The sequence below is a fragment of the Chelmon rostratus genome, chromosome 3 (assembly GCF_017976325.1).
Source record: "Chelmon rostratus isolate fCheRos1 chromosome 3, fCheRos1.pri, whole genome shotgun sequence".
In the NCBI taxonomy this organism is placed as follows: Eukaryota; Metazoa; Chordata; class Actinopteri; order Chaetodontiformes; family Chaetodontidae; genus Chelmon; species Chelmon rostratus.
In genome coordinates this window covers 30,989,372-31,011,916 of record NC_055660.1, presented here as the reverse complement: position 1 = coordinate 31,011,916, position 22,545 = coordinate 30,989,372, and the positions used below count along the sequence as shown (strand labels likewise).

Genomic DNA, 22,545 nt, shown 5'->3' with positions numbered 1-22,545 from the left:
GTTGAAAGCTGTCTTCCACTCATCACCCTCCTTTATCCGGACGAGGTGATAAGCGTTACGCAGATCAAGCTTGGAGAAGATGGTGGCGGAGCAGAGTGGTTCGAAGGAGGGGTCGATGAGAGGGAGAGCGTACCTGTTCTTAACGGTGATGTCGTTAAGTCCACGGAAGTCGATGCAGGGGCGAAGGGAGGCGTCCTTCTTCTTAACAAAAAAGAAGCCAGCCCCTAACGGAGAGGATGAGGGGCGGATGAGTCCAGAGGCTAGAGAATCCTGGATGTATGTCTCCATGGCTTCCCTCTCGGGGCGTGACAGGTTATACAGCCGACTAGAAGGGAGAGGAGCACCAGGGAGGAGGTCTATGGAGCAATCGTAGGGGCGATGAGGAGGCAGGGACAGGGCTAACTCTTTACTGAACACAGGGGCTAGGTCATGGTACTCGGGAGGCACGGAGGTAAGGACAGGGGGCGTGGGAGGTGGTGGAGAAACACGGGAAGAAAAGGGGTTGGCCGAACGAAGACAGTGGGCATGACAGAATGGGCTCCAGGTGGAGATACTAGCTGTAGTCCAGTCTATCTGGGGGTTATGTTTAAGCAACCAGGGGAGGCCCAACACCAGGGGAATCTGAGGGGAAGGAATGACGAAGAATTGGATGTCTTCTCTATGATTCCCAGAGATTATGAGCGTGACCGGGACCGTACGTTGAGTGACCTGAGCTATACGTCGGCCGTCTAAGGCGGTTACATTTCTGGGCACCGGGAGGGATTCAAGGGGGAGCTTAAGCTGGGTGGCTAGTTCGGTGTGGATGAAGCTCTCGTCTGCCCCTGAGTCAATCAGAACCCTCATGGGAAGCGACTCACGACCCCAAAGCAGACAGGAGGGCACGGTAATACGGGAGGGAGAGCTGGGATTAGGGGATGTCTGACTCACCAGTGCGCTCTCCGTCACGGGTGAGCCTGCCCTTTTGGCGTCTGAGGGCAGTTAGCGAGAAAATGACCTCCCTGGCCACAGTAGATACAGAGCCGCTGGCTGAAACGTCGCTGCCGCTCGCTGGGGTGGAGACGGGTCCGACCCAACTGCATGGGCTCCGAAGGGTGAGAGGAGGACGTGGAGGGAGCAGCGGAGTGGCCGGAGGATCCGCCACTGGCTGAAGGGGGAGCGAGGGAAGCTGGCTCGTGAACATGAGAGAGGCGAGTCTGGGCTTTCTCTCTCTGTCTTTCTCTCAAGCGGTTATCTATGCGTATGGCGAGGGAGATTAATGACTCTAAGGAATCGGGTTCATCTCTGGAAGCTAATTCGTCCTTTAACTCACTAGAAAGACTCCGTAAGAAAACACCTCGTAGCTCTAACTCCCCCCACCCGCTCTCTGAAGCTGCGATACGGAAGTCAATAGAGTAATCTGCCACTGATCTCGCTCCCTGCGCCAAGGAGAATAGGCGTTTAGCAGTTTCCTGCCCCTGTCGTGAATGATCAAAAATACGACTAAGTTCCCTCGAGAAACTGTCGAAAGACGAGAGAATGGGGGAGTGCTGTTCCCATAACGCTGTAGCCCACTGCGCTGCCCTGCCCCGTAACAAATTAACTGTATAAGCTATCTTAGCTCTATCAGAAGGATAACTAAGGGGTTGTTGATCAAATACTAGTGAACAGCGCAAGATAAACCCCCCAGCATTACCAACTTCACCTGAAAAGGGTTCGGGGGCCGGCACATACGGCTCACGCTGAGAGACAGACAGAGAGGTAGATTGGGCTGCAGCGGTTGCCGGTGGGGGTGGCGCTGGTGTGGGACTTGGGGAGGAAGGAGAGCCACGGGTGTCCATGCGGCTGAGGTAAGCGGTGAGGTCACGGACTTGGACGCTGAGACCTTGTACTGCCTCCATTACTCCCCGCAGCATGTCCTCGTGCTGGCCGAGACGTAGTCCTTGATGGGCGAGCGCCGCTCGAAAGGGGTCCGAATCCGCTGGGTCCATGTTTGGCCAGAGTATTCTGTGACGGCGGGTGCAGAGAGAGACCCAGGAGCGGAAACGGAGAAGGTTAACAAAAGTTTATTTTGCAACAACAGGCAATAACTGAAACAATCGCTGGCAGCGTGAAGTCCAAACAAAACACGAACTCAGAGAGGTCCAGAGAGTGCTGGGCTGTGTGGGCAAGGGAGGCACACGGTACGTGGAAGTATACTCTGGCGTCGAGGAGTCACTCCGCAGAGGTTAAATAGGCGTCCTAATCTCCTGAAGTGAACTCAGGTGTGCCCAAACACTCCTCGACGCATCGGGGGGGAGGGGAGCCTCAGGAAAACAAAACGTAAAGTTACAGCCCACAAAACAGAACACAGGAAATGGACCTTCAAAATAACAGCACAGACAATACCAACCGCCACAATCCTGTCCTGTTAGATCTCTCCCTCGTGAAACAACTAAACTTACATAAAACTTAACACTGATTAACAAAGCCCTAACACAACATATATAAAAAACAACTGTGAGCCAAAACAGAACTTGAGGCTCTCCTACTCTAACTAAACTGCAATAATGCATCCGTGTGAAAGGGGCACCTGGCCTGCCTTGGCTCCCCTCTGCCCCATTCCCCCATCTTTTCACTTTTTTCTTTTCCCTCTCCTCTCTCCTTCTTCCTCTCTTCTTCCTATTTATCATATAAATGTGCTTTTCATATGTATGATCCCTAATAACAAGTTAGCCACAGCCGAATATTATTATGTCTTCCAGGAGAACATTTAAATAAAAGTGCATAAAAAATACTAATAAATAATGAGTAAAATAAATAATAATAATAATAATAATAATAATAATAATAATAATAATAATAATAATAATAAATAATAATAAATAATAATAGGAAAAGAACTAAAATAAAAAGGTACATTCACGCACAGGCTACTCAAGACAATAACCAAAACGACTATGTTGGCTTCCTGTAAATACACATATCTATCAAAAATAAAAATATGCCAATAGCGTGTGTTTGTCCGTATAAATGCAAGTCTTAGTCCTCTCTGGAGACAGGTGTGGAAGTAACGCACTATGAGTCTAGTGCTTTATAATAAACACCCAGAAGAATAATTAATAAACATACCTATGTTAGTCATCATGACTTTCAGACCAAAACACAGTCCTATATTTCAATATTCAACCCTGTATTGTGAGGAAGTCAATTGCTGCATCTGGCGAGGTGAAGGTGTAGAACCTGTTGTTTGCAGAAACTTTCAGAGTCGCTGGATACACCATGGAGTATGACATCCCCCGCTCCGGGAGCTGTTTCTTTACCCTGTCGAACTTCCTTCGCTGTTGAAGCACATCTTGAGAAAGATCCTGAAAGAAGGAGATCCTGTTGCCTTCCCATTCGACTCTCTTCTTCTCGCGGGCCGCTCGAAGAACTGCTTCTCTTGTGCTGAATCTCAAAAAGCGAGCCAGGACATGACGACTGCATCCATCATCTCGCTTCGGGCCGACCCGGTGGACTCTTTCCAGTTCGAATCCCGCATCCACATCTAGGTCCAGTTTTTCAGCCAGAATATGAAGCATGAAACCACTTAGATCCTGTTTCTCTGTGTTTTCGGGTATGCCTGCCACACGTACGTTATTTCGCCTGCCAGCATCCTCTAAGTATGTAACTTTATCCTGGAGCTTTTTTAAGTTTGATAAGGCAGAGTCCAAACTAGCCCCTCGGCTATTGCTAACATCCTTGAGGTCAGAAATCCTGGTTTCAGCCTCCGTCACTCGTCCCCCAAGCTGTTCCACAGTTGCTTGTAGCTTCTCCATGCCTGTCTTCATGCTACTCACATCGGCTGCAATCCCATGCAGGAGTTTTTTGATGCTGGCAAGCTCGGAGCTAGTGTTGTCGGTTGTGTTCGGCGCTACGGCCGTAGCAGTCTGCGCCATCCTGTCCTCCGTCGTGTTCTTTTTAGGTTGTTGTTTCGCTGAACGAGGAAGGTTTTGTCTCGGGTCTTGTGACATATTTATTGCTCGCCCTTTCCAAAACTATCTGGCAAAGTTTAGTCGATATATGGCGGCTATAACATGGGGGTAGGGAAGCCTAGCAGAGCGGAGCCAGAAGCTATGCAGCCATGTTGGTGTTGCGCCTCACCGGAAGTCCCCGAGATAAATGTTTTTAAATGGTTTAGGTTAAGGCAACTTAACCTAAACAGTAACGTTGCTTACTGTAACATGTCTAATGGCCGTAAGTTATCCAGTAAAGAACACAAGTTTGATAACAGAACGTTTTTTGACTAAAAAGTAAATCCTTGCTTGTTGGCAACAGGGTATTAAGAGAAAATAAGACTGAAGTGAGCAGCTGCAGCAGCTACATGAAACAAAGAAAAAAGTGGCACTCCATTGACATTTCTTTTATTTTTGTGGAAAATGCAATGTTTCAGATGTGTTTTGATAATATTTTCAGAAATATGTTTTTTTCATAATCTGTATGATATTTATTTTGTTCATTATCACAAAGTCTTCAGTTCTCACCTGAAAATTGTTGAAATGCAACTGTCCTTGTTATTGTGGTTGCTATGGATGATGGGCTGCAGTTTTATACATAAACATTAACTTCTAGAACATAGTATGTTCATTAAATTTACTTCTCACGTCTTGTTTTGTAAGCAAAATACTAAATTTATCAGTAATCCTGCAACACGAGAATCCACAGGCATTATGTTTATATATGATATTTGTCTCTTTGTATAAGTAATAATTGTGTACAAATAAAAGTGTAAGACGTTATGATCACATTAATTATCATTGAGGGAAGAAACCAGGCTGCAAAGATGCCAGTATAACCAGTAGCCTTCTGACAGAATTCATAGGCCACTTTTTACACAATCTCAGAGATCTTCTGTATATTTATGAGTCTTTTGGGATTATATGTCATGATATAGTCCATTGAGTCATAATTAGAATCTCTTTTATTGCCCCAATGCAAGCATACAACAAATGTGACTTGACGTTTTGCGCCCACAAATGCAACAGAATAAAATAAAACCAGACAAAATCAAGGTTATAATAATATTTAAATAAAGCAATATGAAAACAACATTTAAAATTTTAAATGTAATTACACAATAGAATAGGAATAGTTTTTAAATGGATATAAAACTTAAAATGAAAAAAAGATATATAAAGGAAGTATGGGCTGTGCTACTGACAAAGAAATTAAATGCATAAATCATATGAAAGTGATAAGAGCACAAATTAAGTGTGATGTGCATGAATAATTAAATTATGCCATCCAGAGTTGCTATATCATCAGATAGTGAGTTTTTAAGTTGTTTAAAGCCAAGTACTTTAACTTCAGTTTTGTCAGATTACAGTAACAAAAAGTTTCAGGTCTTCCAGGTCTTTTAATGTCCTTAAAACACGCTTGGAGTTAAGTTAATCCACCTGTTTAATCTGGCTTCATTGATAGATGCAGCTGAGTATCCTCTGCATAGCAATGAACATTTATGGAGTGTTTCAATGTTGCCTAAAGGAAGCATGCATAAGGTGAACAGTATTGGTCTAAGCACAGAACCTTACAGAACTCTACGACTGGCTTTAGTGTATACAGGGGAATCATCCTTCACGTGTACAAACTGAAATTGATCTGAAAAGTAGGATTTAAAACAGCTCAGTGCAGTTCCTTTAATGCCAATTAAGTGTTCCACTCTCTGTAATAGGATACAGTGGTCAGTATTGTTGAATACAGCACTAAGATCTAACAAGACTAGTATAGAGACAAGTTCTTTGTGATGCAATATGGTAATTTGTAACTTTCATCAGTACTGTCCCTGTGCCATGATGCACTGGAAACCTTGACTGGAATTTCTCAAATAAACTATTGTTATGATGAAAGTCACAAAACTGATTAGCAACGGCTTTCTAAAGGATTTTAGGTTGAAAGGGCTGGCTAGAAATCATGGGATTGAGAGTAGGCTTTTTAAGAAGTAATTTTATGACAGCTACTTTAAAGGACTGTGGTTGACTGTTGATAAAGGCAGGTTGATCATATCTAATAAGAAGAGCCAATTAAGGGTAAAACTTCTTAAGCAGCCTAATCGGTATGGGGTCTAAATTACAGATTAATGATGTTGATGAAGAAATTGTTGAAATTAGTTTGTCATGGTTGACGAGAGAAAAGTTGTCTACATATACAACAGGCTTAGCAGCTGGTTTTATGGTTTCTGTGTTTGAAGAAACAGCACCTATTGTGGGCAGGAGGTGATGAGTTTTTTGTGTAAAAAAGTGTAAAAAAAAATCAGTAAAAGTCATGATTTTATTACTACTGAGGGAATACATTGGAAAATAGAAATCTGAACACAGTGAAGTAGGTTTTTATTTCCCCCTGAATTTTTTTTGCAAATAGATGCCTGCTGATGACTATAGCTGGGAGTATTATTGGCTGGAAAGCACAAAGGGACTACAGCATGAGGCCTAATAAACATTGATACCAATACCACATAAAATGAATATTTTACATTTTCAAGTGGTGTATCCAGGCATTCACCAAAATAAAAGCCATTTATTACATTTATCTACATAAATATCTATATTTCTATTCAGGAAATCAAAATTTTAGCCATGTAGATTCATATTTAAGGTATCTATACCTATATTTTGACTATATATCTTGAGACCATTTACTATATTTGTCATTTAAAGCCCGGTGTGATATCCTTGATTTAGCTGTAAATTGCCCTATGAAATCAAATGTGGCTATATGAAGAATCAATCAGGCTCAAGCTTAAAGCTTAAGGGGTTGCACAAAATGTACAATGTGCACAGGAATTTGATTTGACGATACCGTGAGTGAACAGGAAAGTTAAAAATTAAAAAGGTTAAGTTAAAAGTAAAAAATGCTAAAACAAGAATTATATACAGTATAGAATAATAACATATGCTACATTATGCTACATATGCAGCTTGGCATTTATATGCAGGTTAGGATAACACAGTAAATATGCTGCATTATGCAACATTTGCACATATTGCACTTGTCTTTCCTGAAGTGACAGAGCTTCCTGAAGAGACAGTGAGCTGGGTATGATGGGTCTGCCCCTTTCCTCACTGGCTCTGGTAACATGCAGAGCACTCATAGGCACTTTATCCTGTCCTGTGAGGGTTAGGCATGATGATGATGCATTCCAGTCTGGGTTTGGTGTGGTCACAGGATATGGGGTACCACAGAGTGATTGAGGATGTGATTACACTCTTGATAATGGCTTTGTAGAACTGGGTGTGAACATTCGAGGACTTGTACATCTTCCAGAACAGTCTGAGGAAGAACATCCTCTGGTGAGCTCGCTTGATGACTTGAGATGAGACTCATGTCAACTATCAGCCTGTGAATAGGTTACTGAAAAAGAAGAACTGTGTTTCCAATTATGTTGAATTGCATCCACATTTCCCTCACTTGCGTATTTTCCTTGCACCTTAGTCTCTCCCACCAGGGATGCATGGAGAGTCATTTCACTCAGATAACATGCAGAACAATTGACGAGAATCCAATGTATTTGGTTTATATATCAGTGACAGTTCTGTAAACATAACGTGGCCAATCATTATGTAATCATAACGTCAAAGTTTCCGGCACGTGAAGTTTTATAAATGACAGAGTCCTATAGTCTATATGATCAAATATTTATATTAAAGATGAAAACATAACTAAACAGGCTGTGGATGAAATAAATTTAATTTAAATTGAATGTTGTGTGTTATTGCTCTTTGGAGAACATAGCGTTACTGTTTAGTTGAAAGACTTCTGGGAAGGATGCACTCATGGCTCCTCTGAGATCCCTCCTTGCTCCTCACTCCTTGATCTTCAGAGCAGGCCGGCAAGATGGTGGACCACAAGTACTTCCGGTTCGAGTGAGGAGAGAGGACACGACAATTCAGAGAATTGAGATGCACCCAAAGTTTCAGCCCTTTCCTTGCTCAGAGTGGTTCTGCAGTTTTTCTTAATCACTCCTAAGCTAGGACTCCTTGCTAGTTCTTTGTGAGTACTCTCAGAACCTTTGTGAAGATGGCCCCAGGTTTTTATCTGAACACCATGCAGCCAACTTTAACGCAATGTTCCTGCATGCCTAGGAAAGTGGTGTCATCAGCAAACTTGACATGACTAAATGGAAGGATGGCCCGGAGGTGTAGTCAGAACAGAGAACAGATATGGGGAGAGCACATTTCAATTTCAATTTCAATTTCAATTTTATTTAAAAAGCGCCAAATCACAACTGAAGTTGTCTCAGGACACTTTACATATAGAGCATTTACAGACCAAACTCTTTATCTACAGAAACCCGGCAATTCCCTCATAAGCAAGCACTTGGCGACAGTGGGGAGGAAAAACTTCCTTTTAGAAGGGAAACCTCGAGCAGAACCAGGCTGTGGGTGGGCGGCCATCTGCTTCGACCGGTTGGGTGGATGAGAGAGAGAGAGAGAGAGAGAGAGAGAGAGAGGTTCTGAGTTTGACAGAAATCACAGTTTTGACAGCTGTAATAGATTTATAGGTATTCAAAGTACATATGGCATGGTATATGCCTATGTGATATATTTATGTATGTGATGTATTAACATACAATTAGCAGATAGTATATGAACATAGTACGGCACTAATGATCTAATAAGCAGCAAAGTAGCATAGCTAATAACAATAAAGGTTGCAGTGGATGTCTGGCAGGTGACATCAGTAGTCCAGGCTCAACCTCTCTCCATTCGGACCTGTGAGACGAGAAAGCACAAAGACTCCGGGGAAGAAGCCAAGTCAGTAACATGCCTTGATAGGATAGGAACGCATACGGATGGAGAGGGAGAGAAGAACAGAGGTTTGTGTGTCATTGGAAGTCCCTCGGCAGCCTAATCCTATGGCAGCATAGCTAGGGGCTGGTCCAAGGCAAGCCTGAACCAGCCCTAAATGTAAGCTTTATCAAAGAGGAAAGTTTTAAGCCTGCTCTTAAATGTAGAGAGGGTGTCTGCCTCCTGGACAATAGTTGGAAAATGACTACACAGGAGAGGAGCTTGATAACTAAAGGCTCTGGCTCCCAATCTGGTTTTAGAGACTTAGAGACTTACCACCAGTAAGCCTGCACTCTGGGATCGCAATGTTCTACTGGGGTAATAGGGTACTATAAGTTCTTTAAGATGGTGCCTCACCATTTAATGCTCTGTAGGTAAGGAGAAGGATTTTAAATTATATTTGAGATTTTACAGGCAGCCAGTGCAGCGCAGTTATTGGTGAGTAATTAGCAACAAACTGGGGCAGCCTGATAGTAAGGAATTGCAATAATCCAGCCTGGAAGTAACAAATGCATGGACTAGTTTTTCTGCATCATTTTGAGACAGGAAGTGTCTGATTTTTGCAATTACGTATGTTACGTAGGTGGAAAAAGGCAGTCTTTGAAATTTGTTTTACGTGGGAGTTAAATGACACATCCTGATCAAAGATGACTCCCAGATTCCTTACTGTTGTACTGGGGGCCAGCGCTATGCCATCCATAGTTAATCTCATCGGACAGTGAGTTTCTAAGGTTCCTGACTGGAAATCCTCAAATAAACTATTGTTATGTAAAAAGTTGCACAGCTGACTAGCAACTGCTTTCTCAATAAGGTTAGATATAGGTCTGTAGTTGGCTAAAACCCCTGGATCAAGAGTAGGCTTTTTGAGGAGAGATTTTATTACAGCTACTTTAAAGAACTGTGGCACATAGCCTGTTGACAGAGACAGGTTGCTCATGTCTAATACAGAAGATCTAATTAAGGGTGAAACATCTTTAAACAGCTTGGTTGGGATGGGATCTAAGATACAGGTTGATGATTTTGATGAAGAAATTGTTGAGTCGAGTTAAGGGTCATACACAATGAACCTGTAGCGCTATCAATCAGATGATCAATTTGAGAAGGACTAATCTTGTCACAGCAGTCCACTGTTGTACTGAGACATGGCATTGAGTGAAATGCTGATGAGATCAGATCCTTAAATTTAGCTATTGCATCTGATAGGCATCTGGTGGAGGATTTTTTGCCTAATGGCGGGTAGTCTGGTAATAGGAATTCAAAAGTAATCAAATGATGATCAGACAAAAGAGGATTCTGTGTTGAAATTATTATTACAATTTCAATACCATATGTTCGAACAAGGTCGAAAGTGTGGTTACAGTGAGTAGGTCCATGAACACTCTGACGGAAGCCAATTGAGTCTAATAATGAGATAAATGCAGTACTATGGCTATCATTATCAACGTCCACATGAACATTAAAGTCACCTACAATAATTATTTTGTCTGTTTTAAGGACTAACCCTGATAGGAACTCTGAGAATTCAAGATTCAAGATTCAAGAGTCTTTATTGTCATTGAACATGTTAATGAAATTTTCATTGCAACCCCCATGTAAGGAACAGATAGTAAGAAAGATAAGAAGACTAGAAAGAATAAAATTAAGATAACTACAATAAAATAAAATAAACCAACATGAAATAAAAATATTCGTAAAGCAATTAAAAAATATAACAGAATGAAAATATACTAAGGCAATAAAATATACTAAACAATAAACAATAGAATATGGAAGTGAAATGTGCAACAGAATAAAATATACAAGCAGAATAAAATATACACAGTGAAATGTACCAACGGAATAAAATATACCAGTGGACAATAAATATACCAATGAAAACGAAATGTGCCAATATACTAAAATGTACGTAATTTAGTTAAGTGTATGTGTGTACTAAAAGTTGAGTACACAGAAGGTGGAGGTAGAGGTGTAGGTGTAAAGTGCGGTGTGCAGTGGTTCACAGTTCTCACAGTCTCTCACTGCAGTGAGGGGCTGCTGGGGGTGATAGCTCTAACAGCTCTGGGGAAGAAGCTGTCCCTCAGTCTGTTAGTGGTGGTGCGGATGTTCCTGTACTGCTTTCCTGATGGTAGCGGTACAAACAGTCTGTGGCCCGGGTGGCTGGGGTCCGTGGCGATGGATCTCACCCTCTTCCTGACCCGGCCTTCATATATAGAGTCTAGGTCAGGAAGGGGGCAGCCCACGATGCCCTGTGCAGTTTTAACCACCCGTGCCAGTTGTTTCCTCTCCTGTGCCGTGCAGCTGCCATACCACACTGTCACACTAAGGCAGAGGATGCTTTCAATTGTGGCCCTGTAGAAATTGACGAGCAACCAAGAGGAGAGTCCAGCTCGTTTCAGTTTCCTGAGGAAGAAGAGCCTTTGTTGTGCCTTCTTCACCAGGCGGGAGGTGTTCATCGACCAGGAGAGGTCAGATGTGATGTGGAGGCCCAGGAACCTGATGTTGTCCACATGCTCCACCATTTCTCCGTCCATGAGGAGGGGGGCGTGATCCGTCTTCCTGGACCTCCTGAAGTCCACAATGACCTCCTTGGTCTTCCCTGTGTTCAGCACCAGGTTGTTGGCTGAACACCACTGGGTGAGCTGGTGTATCTCCTCTCTGTAGTGGGTCTCGTTGTTATCTGAGATGAGACCCACTACTGTAGTGTTGTCCGCAAACTTCACGACTGTGTTGGTGGGGTGTATGGCAGCACAGTCGTGAGTAAACATGGTGAGGAGGGCTGGGCTGAGCACACAACCCTGTGGCGTGCCCGTGCTGAGGACCAGAGGGGATGATGTGATGTTCCCTATTCTCACCACCTGAGGCCTGTTGGTGAGAGAGTCTCTGATCCAGTGGCACAGAGACGCAGGCAGACCCACTGCATGTAGCTTCAGCGCCAGCTTGTCTGGGATGACGGTGTTAAAAGCTGAGCTTAAGTCTACAAATAGCATCCTGACGTAGGTGTTGGGCTGCTGCACGTGGGTCAGGGCTGTGTGCTGTCTGCGGGTGTTGATCCTCCTCAGGGTGGATGTCACCTGGTGCTGCTGCAGGACGAGGGGCTGGTGCTGCTCCTCCAGCCGGGGTAGGTGTGTGACTTCACTGCTGCCTGATGTGTTGAAGCGGGCAAAGAAGCTGTTTAAGGTGTCAGGCAGGGTGGGGTCGTGGCTGGCGAGCTGGGTGTTAGGCTTGTAGTCCGTTATGGTTCTGATGCCTCTCCACATGTTCTGGGGGTTGTTGTTATTGAAGTGATCTTCAATTTTGTTTTTGTACTGGAGCTTGGCCTGCTTAATTCCCTTCTTCAGCTCTGCTCGAGCCCTGCTATAAGCCAGCCTGTCTCCAGATCTGTAGGCAGTATCCCAGGCTTTCAGCAGGGACTGCACTATGCTGTCCAGCAATGGTTTCTGGTTGGGAAACACTGTGATGGTCTTGACTGGGAGGACAGCATCAGTGCAGAACTGAACATAGGACAATACAGATGATGTGTACTCCTCAAGGTCTGCCTCTTCTCTGAACACAGTCCAGTCTGTCAGCTCGAAGCAGCCCTGAAGTGCAGAGGAGGCCTCCTCAGTATATATCTGTACTGTCTTGGTGGTCGGCTTTGTTCTACAGGCCAGAGGCTTGTAGGCAGGAATGAGTTTAACTGAGATGTGGTCTGACATGCCCAGGTGTGGAGCTGCTACAGCCTTGTAAGCAGCAGGGATGTTGCAGTAAACTTGATTTAAATGTTACTGTCTCTGGTAGGAAACTTTATGTACTTGTGAAATTTGGGAAACACAGTTCAATGTGATTTAAGTCCCCCGCCACAATCACGGCCGCCTCCGGGTTGTCGTTCATCTGCCCGCTGATCAGGCAGTACAGCTCCTCTAATGCTAACTTAGTCAAAGTCAAAGTCAAAGTCAGCTTTATTGTCAATTCTGCATTATGTACAGGACAAACAGAGAATCGAAATTGCGTTACTCTTCAACCCTTTGTGACAGGACATATATTAAAAAAGAGATAAATAAAAACTGTACAATCTAAATAAAAACTGTACAAACTAAGTAAGTAAAAACTGTACAATCTAAATAAAAACTGTACAAACTAAGTAAAAACTGTACAAACTAAACAATGAAACATTGAGAATGTAATAGTGCAAATGTAAACGCATTAGCCCGCGGAGGGATGTAAGCGGCCACAATAACAATGGATGAGATATAAATTCTGAATAAGGACCAGGAGGGCGGTACACTATGAAAAATAAAACTGTGATGTTTTCCAGGTTCGGTTTGAAAGATTAAGAACAAGGCGTTCAAATGAGTTATAATTGAGTTTGGGTCTAGGGTTGATCAATAAGCTAGAGTCAAAAATGGCTGCAACTCCACCTTCTCTGCCGCTGCCTCAAGGAACATGAGTATTAGTATGACTCGGCCAAGTAGCTTCATTTAGGCTAACATACTCATGAGACAGCCAGGTTTCAGTCAGACGAAATAAAACAATATTATGACCTGATATTAACTCATTTAGAAATGCAGCTTTAGAAGACAGATTTCTGATATTAAGCAGTCCACATTTAATTCTCCTGTCTTGTACTGTTGCGGTGCTGGTGTTAATTTTTATTAAGTTTTTGCATATAACTCATCTCCTGTTTATTTTAGATTTAGTTCGTTTGAGTGGTCGGGGGGCAGACACAGTCTCTATGGAGTATTGGGTGGGTAACTGCTCTAATGGAAGCACAGAAAAGTGTATAGGACTACAGTTCTGCCTCCTGGACTCAACTCTGGATTGTCACGGCTGCTCCGTCCAAGGTGGGATTGATGCCCTCTCTCCTAATCAGACCAGGTCTTCCCCAGAAAGTCCACATTAAATTTAGTGACCTCCCATTGGCGTAATCGGGTGTCATTACCGCTGAAAAACAATCTTACTGTATTTACACTTATCCTTAGCCAGCAGTTTCAAATATGATTCAACGTCGCCCGCTCTGGCCCCCGGTATACATCTGACTATCTCTGGTGCCGCTAACTTCACATGTCTCAAAATAGAGCTGCCAATAACCAAAGTTGGTTTCTCATCTTGTGTGTCGTTGAGAGGGGAATATCTGTTGGAAACTGAAGTGGTTGGTGATGCTGTGGACTATGCTTCCTTCGAACAGTCACTCATCCTCCGAGGGACGGCTAGCAGGAGCTACACTTGGTCGGTCCGCACGAGCTACAGGGGCCTGGCTAGCTACACCTATGGATTGAGCAACCGGAAACAGGAAATAATAATAATAATAATAATAGTACATTTTATTTGTTAAAAGCGCCTTTCAGGACACTTGAGGACACTTTACATCACAAGAAATATCAAACAACAATACGATAAAACACAATAAAAGAAAAGAAAAGAAAGAAAGAAGTGATAAAACAAATTAGTGTAAAATCAGACTGACCAGTTGACCTCAAGTAGGATAAGGGATTCTAAACAGGTGTGTTTTGAGTGTGGATTTAAAACGGGAAAATGAATCAATGTTTTTAATTTCGGGTGGTAATGACTTCCAGAGCCGGGGAGCAGAGCGGCTGAATGGTCTGCTCCCCATTGTGGTGAGACAGGCGGAGGGGACAGACAAATTGATAGTAGAGAAGGATCTGAGGGAGCGAGAGGGGGTGTGGACGTGGAGGAGAGCTGACAGATAAGAAGGGGCGAGGTTATAAATGGCCTTGAATGTTACCAGAAGGATTTTGAAATCAGTGCGAAATTTGATGGGGAGCCAGTGGAGCTGCTGAAGGACAGGAGTGATGTGGTGGATAGAGGTGGTGATGATGCGGGCAGCTGAATTCTGAACCAGTTGAAGTTTATGAATGGGACAATACGCTTACCTCAACACGTCAGCACGTCACCCCCTCCTCCCATAACCTTGTGGACCTCTATTATTGGTGGGGAGGGTGGTAGACAAGCATATGCCAAGCCATACCTGTGGCAAGCAGCTGTAGCAGCAGCTTGGTGTGCAGTCAGGGAGGATAGTACTGAAGGCCTGGTTGGAGAAGAGGCTTGTGACCGAAGGGTCGCCGTTTCGATTCCCCCCACCGGACTGGCAGGGTGGAGTATCTACCCCCCCCCCCTCCATTAGCCGGCTGATGTGCCCTTGAGCAAGGCACTTAACCCCCCCATATGCTCCCCAGGCGCCTGATGCGGCAGCCCACTGCTCCTGTGTGTGTCACTGCATGTTGCATGTGCATGTGTGTGTGTTTCAGTAAATCAGTGATGGGTGAAATGCAGAGAATAATTTCCCAGTTTGGGATTAATAAAAGTGAATTAAAAAAAAAAAAAAAAAAAACATCGTCCACAGAGCATATGGCTCTGTAGGCGAACTGTTAAGGGTTCAGAGGGAGGTCTGTAAATGGCATATTAATATACCAATATGATAATTCACAACAACAGATGTCAGAGCAAAAGGTCTGTTTCCAGAAAAGTTGAACACTGTCTAAAACGGGGTCACCAACCCAACCCATACTACGTCAGAGTTCGTATATTAAACTTTTTTTATGATATACATTTTTTTTACGTTTTTATGTATTCGTTTTTAAATTAACATCACTGTAAATGTAATTCAAAAAGAATAGCAACACAATTAAATAAAATTTTAGACAGCTAATTCGTGATTAGTGCTATTTTTAGAACTGGCTCACTGGCGACTGATGTGGATGCATCAGTGATATGGTATGGGTAACCCACACATTGTTTGTGAAGGCACCACTAATGATGAGTGATGTGTACAGGTTTTGGAGCGACATATGCTGCCAAGTAGACCCCATCTTTTTCCAGGAACACCTTGCTTATTTCAGCAAGACAAAGCCAAACTACATTCTGCACGCATTACAACAGCATAGCTCCGTAGTAATAGAGTCCGGGTGCTAAATTTGTCACTCACTGAAAATGTCTGTTGCATTATGAAACGTAAAATATAACAAAGGAAACCCTAATCTGTTGAGCAACCGAAATTGTACATCAAGCAAGAATGGGGAAAAAATTCCACTTTCAAAATTACAGCAATTTGTCCCCTCCATTTCCACACTCTTATAGAGTGTTGTTCAAAGAAGAGGTGATGCAACAGAGTGGGAAAAATGACCCTGTTCCCCCTTTTTTGAAACGTGTGGCAGGATACAAATTTCAGAAAACTATGAAATTTCTTAGTTTCAACATCTGATATGTTGTCTTTGTGCTATTGTCAAATAAATATGGGGTTTCAGTGTTTTGTAAATCATCACATTCTGTTTCTATTTACAATTTACAACGTGTCCCAACTTTGGACACAGGTTTGTAATTCCACCCTTCTCTGGAAATGAGATGAGTCCATTTAGAAATGGACTGACTGAAAATGAATGAGAACACTGGTGAGAGCTGGTTGACACAGTGCTTTTATATAACTAGGGGGCCATCATCATGTCCTGGGGCTTTCCTTGGATTTGGGGACCCATGAGTGTTTTTGGTAGGGACATTTCAAACCTAGTATAAAAGGTTTTGGTCAAGCTCCCTGAATGCCTGTTCTTTGTGCTGCCTGAATTTTCTTGGTTGGTGGGTGAACCAGTGCTTCGGGCTATTATATCTTATGATAGTTTTGGTTGGGAGGCAGGCAGACGTTTAAAAAATAATCCTCTTAAACTTTTTATATGTCAAATTGTGGAAAATTGTGTCATTCTTTTCTTCTTCTGGGGTGGCTGTGGCTCAGGAGGTAGAGCAGTTGTCCACCATCAGAAGGTTAGTGGTGTGATCCCTGGCCCCTGCAATCACGTCAAAGTATCCTTGGGCAAGATACTGAACCCCAAATTGCTCCTAGTGCTGTGTGTGTGTGAATGGTTACTGCATGGTTACAGCCACCAGGCCACCAGTGTTCGAATGTTTGAATGGGTGAATGCTGACTTTGAGTGTTTGTCAAGACTAGAGAAGCGCAATACAAATACAGCCCATTTTCCATTCTTTTTTTGTGGAAAAGAACTCCATGCCCCCAGCTCTAATTGTGTGTGTGTGTGTGTGTGTGTGTGTGTGTGTGTGTGTGTGTGTCTGTGTGTGTGTGTGTGTATGTGTGCACACACTCTTTCTCTGTTTCTCTGTGTAGGTGCGTGTCGATGGTTTGACAGGTAACATTCAGTTTGACCAGTACGGTAAGAGAATCAACTACTCAGTGACAATCATGGAACTGAAGAACAATGGACCTGTAAAGGTAATTAAAGAATTACTTTGCCATCATGAATTCCATGATAACATGTAGCTATGTGGAAGATATATGACGTGTGTGTGTGTGTGTGTGTGTGTGTGTGTGTGTGTGTGTGCGTGCGTCCATGCACGTTCTTAGATTGGCTATTGGAATGAGGTGGATAAGATGGTGGTGACAAAGTCAGACCTTTACCCCAATGACACCATGGGAATGGAAAACAAGACAGTCATCGTTACGACAATACTGGTAATGAACACACAAACACAATGTTTTTTCCACCATGATGCCCATTGTGAAAAAACACCCAATGTAACAGCCGCATGAGCTGGGATTTCAGTATAAACAGTTCAGACATGAGCAGCTTCTAATGGCAGGAAATAAGACACCCTTCTGACTGGAAGAAAAAAATATTCTGTTCCTATTTACATTACTCCTGTTATTTAATGTGGCATTTTGTGCCATTTTGATAGAAAAATTGACAGTAAATTCAGTGGATATAAGCATGGGATTAATAAATGCAAGGGCTGTGTTTTCTGTACCTTAAAAAACAAAATGGCAAAATTGAGAGTGAGGTAATATTCCATAGTATAACAGAGATTAATCAATGTGTGTCTGTGTGTGTAGGAAGCCCCCTATGTGATGCTGAAGAAGAATGCTGAGCTGTTTCAAGACAATGACCGTTATGAAGGTATGTTAATATAGATACCTATATAAATGCTGTGTGTTTGTGTGTGTGTTTAATGATGCTCAATATTTAGCTTGTAAATTTTATTTAGTTTACTTGTTACGTATTTACTAAAGCTTTAGAAAAGTTCTACAGTCAGATTTTTTTCCAGACGTTTATACAGGTGCAGGTGACAGCCATGGCTGGAGGCATTATGTTATCAGGTTGTCTGTCCATCTGTACTGTCCCATTCTCATGAACAACTTCAGGAAATTTCTTATATTTTGGCACAAACTTGGCACTCACTCTGATGAGGTATCCGCAGCTTCAAAGTTCTGCCAAAAACTCTTTTCTGGCCAAAGTTCAACGCCATTACTCAAGAACAGAACAGGAAATTGTGATGGCATTTCACATTTGGTTAGACACTGAATTGTTGACACTAATATTGCGTGCCTATCTTCAAACTGTGGTGATTATAATAAAATTTAATGACTTCCATTTCCCCAAAATTACACTTAATACAAGACAAAACAACAAAGGAGGAGAGACTGCATCTGTTTTCTTACCATGAGAAAATGGGACAAGAGAAGATGGTATAAACCATCCATACCGTCTCTTATTATGGGGAATGTAAGATCTCTCCCTAATAAGAACCAGACTGCAGCAGGAGTATCGTGAGTGTAGCGTCATGTGTTTCACGGAGACGTGGCTAAACGAACTCATGCCGGACACGCATGTCGCTTTGGACAATTTCCATCTGCTGAGAGTGGACAGGCGAGCAACGGAGTGCGGAAAGAGGAAGGGTGGAGGCATAGAGATGTTTGTGAACAAATGATGGTGTAATTCAGCACATATCAGTGTAAAGGAGCAGCGCTGCACAAGAGACATTGAGCTGCTAGCTGTTAGCATCCGGCCGTATTACCTCCCGAGGGAGTTCTCGCATGTCATCGAGATAACGGCGTACCCCCCCTCCAAGGCCGACGCGGCACCAACATGCAAGCTCCTACACACTGGGGTCTCACAGCTGCAGACATCGCACCCCCAGGCCTTCCTCCTCATCTCTGGAGATTTCAACAACGCTTCCCCTGTCCTCAACTCTCCCTACCTTTACCCTGTATGTGAAATGCCAATAAAACACTGGAATTACTGTATGCAAAAACAAAGGATGCTTACAGCTCTTCAAACAGCTCTCCGCAGGGTACTGTGCTCTCTCCTTTTCTTTTTCACCCTCTACACACCTGACTTCAGACACAACACAACCAGCTGCCACCTCCAGAAGTTTTGGATGTGTATCGCTGGGGAAGTCATCACTAACTTTGTCGACTGGTGTGGACTAAACCACCTGCACATTGACAAGAGCAAGGAGATGGTGACAGACTTCAGCAGAAAAGCACCACAGACTTCACCGGTGTGCATCCAGGGTTTTGACATTGAGATTGTGGAGGAGTATGACTCTTTCGTTGCATCTGCAGCCTTTTATGTAGTGGTCTGCTGGGGCTGTGGAAGCTCTGAGAGGGACAGAAAGACTCAATAAACTGGTCAGGAGAGCTGGCTCTGTCCTGGACTACCCTCTGGACACCACTGAGGTTGTAGGTGAAAGGCGGATGTTAGCAAAGCTGACATCGATCATAGACAACCCCTCCCACCCCCTGCATGACAACGTGGGGGCCCTCAGCAGCTCCTTCAGTAACAGACTGCTGCATCCAGTGTGTAAGAAGGAAAGCTACCACAGGTCTGTCATTCCATCAGCTGTAGGATTATTCAACTCCAGCATCAATTAAAATAAGACGGTGGATATTGATGGTGTTTGCCAAATAATCTGTTGTTTTTTGTCATTTATGCCAACATATGTTCATATCCTTTACATTTTGTGCAATATTACTTATTTGTTTTTACTGTTTTGCATATTTTCTTCTTCTGTACAACAGTATTAACACTATTTATTATTATTAATCTGAAGGCAGTATAAATTTTTGCATATTTTTTATATATTTTTCTGCATATTTTTTTCTTTTATATAGTCGCTTATATAATATGTTTTATCTTATCGCTTATTGCTGTCAGGTCGGGACTCGGAACAGGACTCAGATGCAGAGATGCTACTCGCAGATGTTTATTCAGGCAACCAAGTAACCTCTTCGCTAGGTGTCAAACAAATAGGCTATGAGACTTATTCTATAAAGGGTATCGCTATCAATAGGTATATATAATTAATTGATTAGTATATAATTAAACAAGAAAACAGAAAACGCTCTAAATGAGGCTAATAGAGAATTCTCATTAAGTACGAACAAAGACAATAAAATTGCTCCTGAAGGAGGAAAAACACTACGGCTATGAAATGTAAAACAAAGACGCTCCCGAAGGAGGAAAACAATGGCTATGAAAAGTTACCTGGGCAAGAACACGAATCTAATTAGACAACCTATCAAAACAAAATACACTCCTTTAAAACTGGAGGAACAAGATACTAACAAATAAAACAAGCAAACAGAAAATCACTCGTAATCGAGGAAAACAATTCGGCAAGGTATATGTAAGAAAAGAAAACAGAAAACTAAATTATCAAAGTTACAAACAAAAAACACTCACAAAGAGGAACAAGGCTTACAAGAAATAACGCTGTGGCAATGACAATGGCAATGGGCAAAAGCAGGCACAGGTGAATCGACCTTCTGACAAAGACACACTGGCAAAAGACAAGGGAGACGCAGACTATTTAACACGTGGAGGGTAATCAGGAACAGGTGGAGACGGGGTGGACACACGGGACACATGAGGAAGGGCAAGTGCTCTGAAATGAGAGGAGAGTTAGGCCTTCAAAATAAAACAGGAAATGACAAGACAAAAACCCCAAAACCAGACAGACCTCACCACGGTGTGACAATCGCTTATCACAGTCAGAATCACAAACAGAATTCACAGACCAGTTTCATCATGGACCAGTAACAAGCGAAATAACTTCCTGTCACACCTGCTTCAACCTCATCACATTGTGATGAGCGCACGTTCAGCATGAACATCAAGCTGGCCGTGCTGAACGTGGGCTCCCTTTTTAAAAAAAAGTTTCATCATAAACGACCTGATTTTAGATAACAAGGTAGACAGCATTTTTTAAACAGAGACATGGCTTGGCACTGACGCACCAGTTGTTCTCACCGAGGCTTGCCCACCAAGTTTTCATTTTTTATTTTCGACCAGGGGTGGTAAAAGAAGGGGTGGAACTGTGGAATTTTCATGAGAAATACACTGAACTCAAATTAAGTCTCTGTTAACAGCTACACATTGTTTGAGCATCGTGCCTTTGTTTTTAGCAGTCCTCCTATTCTTTGCATCACAGTTTACAGACCACCCCACCATCATCCTCCATCTTTTATCAGTGAATTCTCTGAACTATTATCAGTCATACACACCAACTATAACAGAATTCTAATAACTGGTGATTTTAATCTACATGCTGATAATAGCTCTGACCCAATGTCCAATGAATTTTTAAATCTTTTAAGTTGCATGGATTTTAAACAGCACGTCACACAGCCGACTCACAACAGAGGACACACCCTGGACCTGGTCATAACCTATGGCCTGTCCACTGGTGTGTCCTCTGTCGTTGACCTGGCTGTGTCTGACCACTACTGTGTGTATTTTAACATCACCAGTTCTAACCACCAGCAGGCCCCAGTGAGAATGGTGAGGAAACGCTACATTACTTCTAAAGTGGCTGCAAATTTTATGGAAATTTTAAAGAGCACTCCTGCCGAAATTTTACCTGCACCTTGTGATTTTATTGTTGACAATTTTAACAGCAAACTGAAAACAATGCTGGACTCAGTTTCTCCACTTTTAACCAAAACCATGAAAACAAAACCTACACCACCGTGGAGAGATAATGATGAAATAAAAAAACTGAAAAGAAATTGCAGGAGTGCAGAGAGGAGGTGGAGAAAGGCTCCAGCCCCCCCCGTGACCCTGCAAAGGATTCAGCGGTGTATAGATAATGGATGGATGGACAACTGAAAATCTACAATAACACTGTCAAATTGGCACGAATCTCTCATTTGTCAAGACTCATCACAGACCATAAAAACAACGCTAAATTGCTTTTCTCCACCATCGATCTTTTAACAAATAGCAATTTTAAAAAATCTTCCAAACCCCCATCCTCTGTGAGGACTTTGCAGACCATTTCAGAAGTAAAATCAACAATATCAGATCCAGTCTTTTACCCCAACAGAATTTATTTTTTAACACACCTCTACCATTACTTTTACATGAGGAAACACTGGAAAGTGGACACTTAGTCGAGTTTTCTCCCAAGTAAACCCAACAACCTGCCTTTTAGATCTTTGAGGAACAGATTTTAAATATACACATAAAATAAATTGTGGGGTGCCCCAAGGATCAATTTTAGGTCCAATTCTTTTTAATCTATATATGCTTCCCCTTGGGGACGTCATCAGGAGACACGGCATCAGCTTCCACAGTTACGCAGATGATACACAGCTGTACATTGCCGTGTCTCCTGAAGACACAGGGCCAATTGATGCCCTTTCAATTCTATTTTAAATATAAATTCATGGATGGCAGAGAATTTCTTACAACTCAACTAGGACAAAACAGAGGTCTTAGTTATTGGTCCTGAAGACAAGAGAGAGAACCTTTGACCAAAACTGTAAGATTTTAAACCAACACAGTGTGTAAAGAACCTGGGCGTCATTTTTGACTCTGAGCTGAATTTTATTCCACATATTAAAAATGTAACAAAAAGAGGTTTTTATCATCTTAAGAATATAGCCAGAGTTTGCCCATTTCTCTCTCAAGCTACCACTGAGGTGCTGATGCATGCTTTTATCTCCTGTCGTTTAGACTACTGTAATGCCCTGCTCTCTGGTCTCCCC

General features: G+C 42.7%; 1 protein-coding gene across 5 annotated transcripts in view; it reads left to right on the top strand.

Moving 5' to 3' along the window:
• Positions 1-22,545, top strand: part of LOC121627755 (glutamate receptor 2-like) — a 155,290-nt gene that overhangs the window by 79,818 nt on the left and 52,927 nt on the right. For all 5 annotated transcript variants that reach the window (XM_041966799.1, XM_041966798.1, XM_041966797.1 and 2 more), the window contains 3 exons: positions 16,885-16,989; positions 17,122-17,229; positions 17,608-17,671. In XM_041966799.1, the coding sequence (XP_041822733.1) occupies positions 16,885-16,989; positions 17,122-17,229; positions 17,608-17,671 (277 nt within the window). The remainder of the gene's footprint in view (positions 1-16,884; positions 16,990-17,121; positions 17,230-17,607; positions 17,672-22,545) is intronic.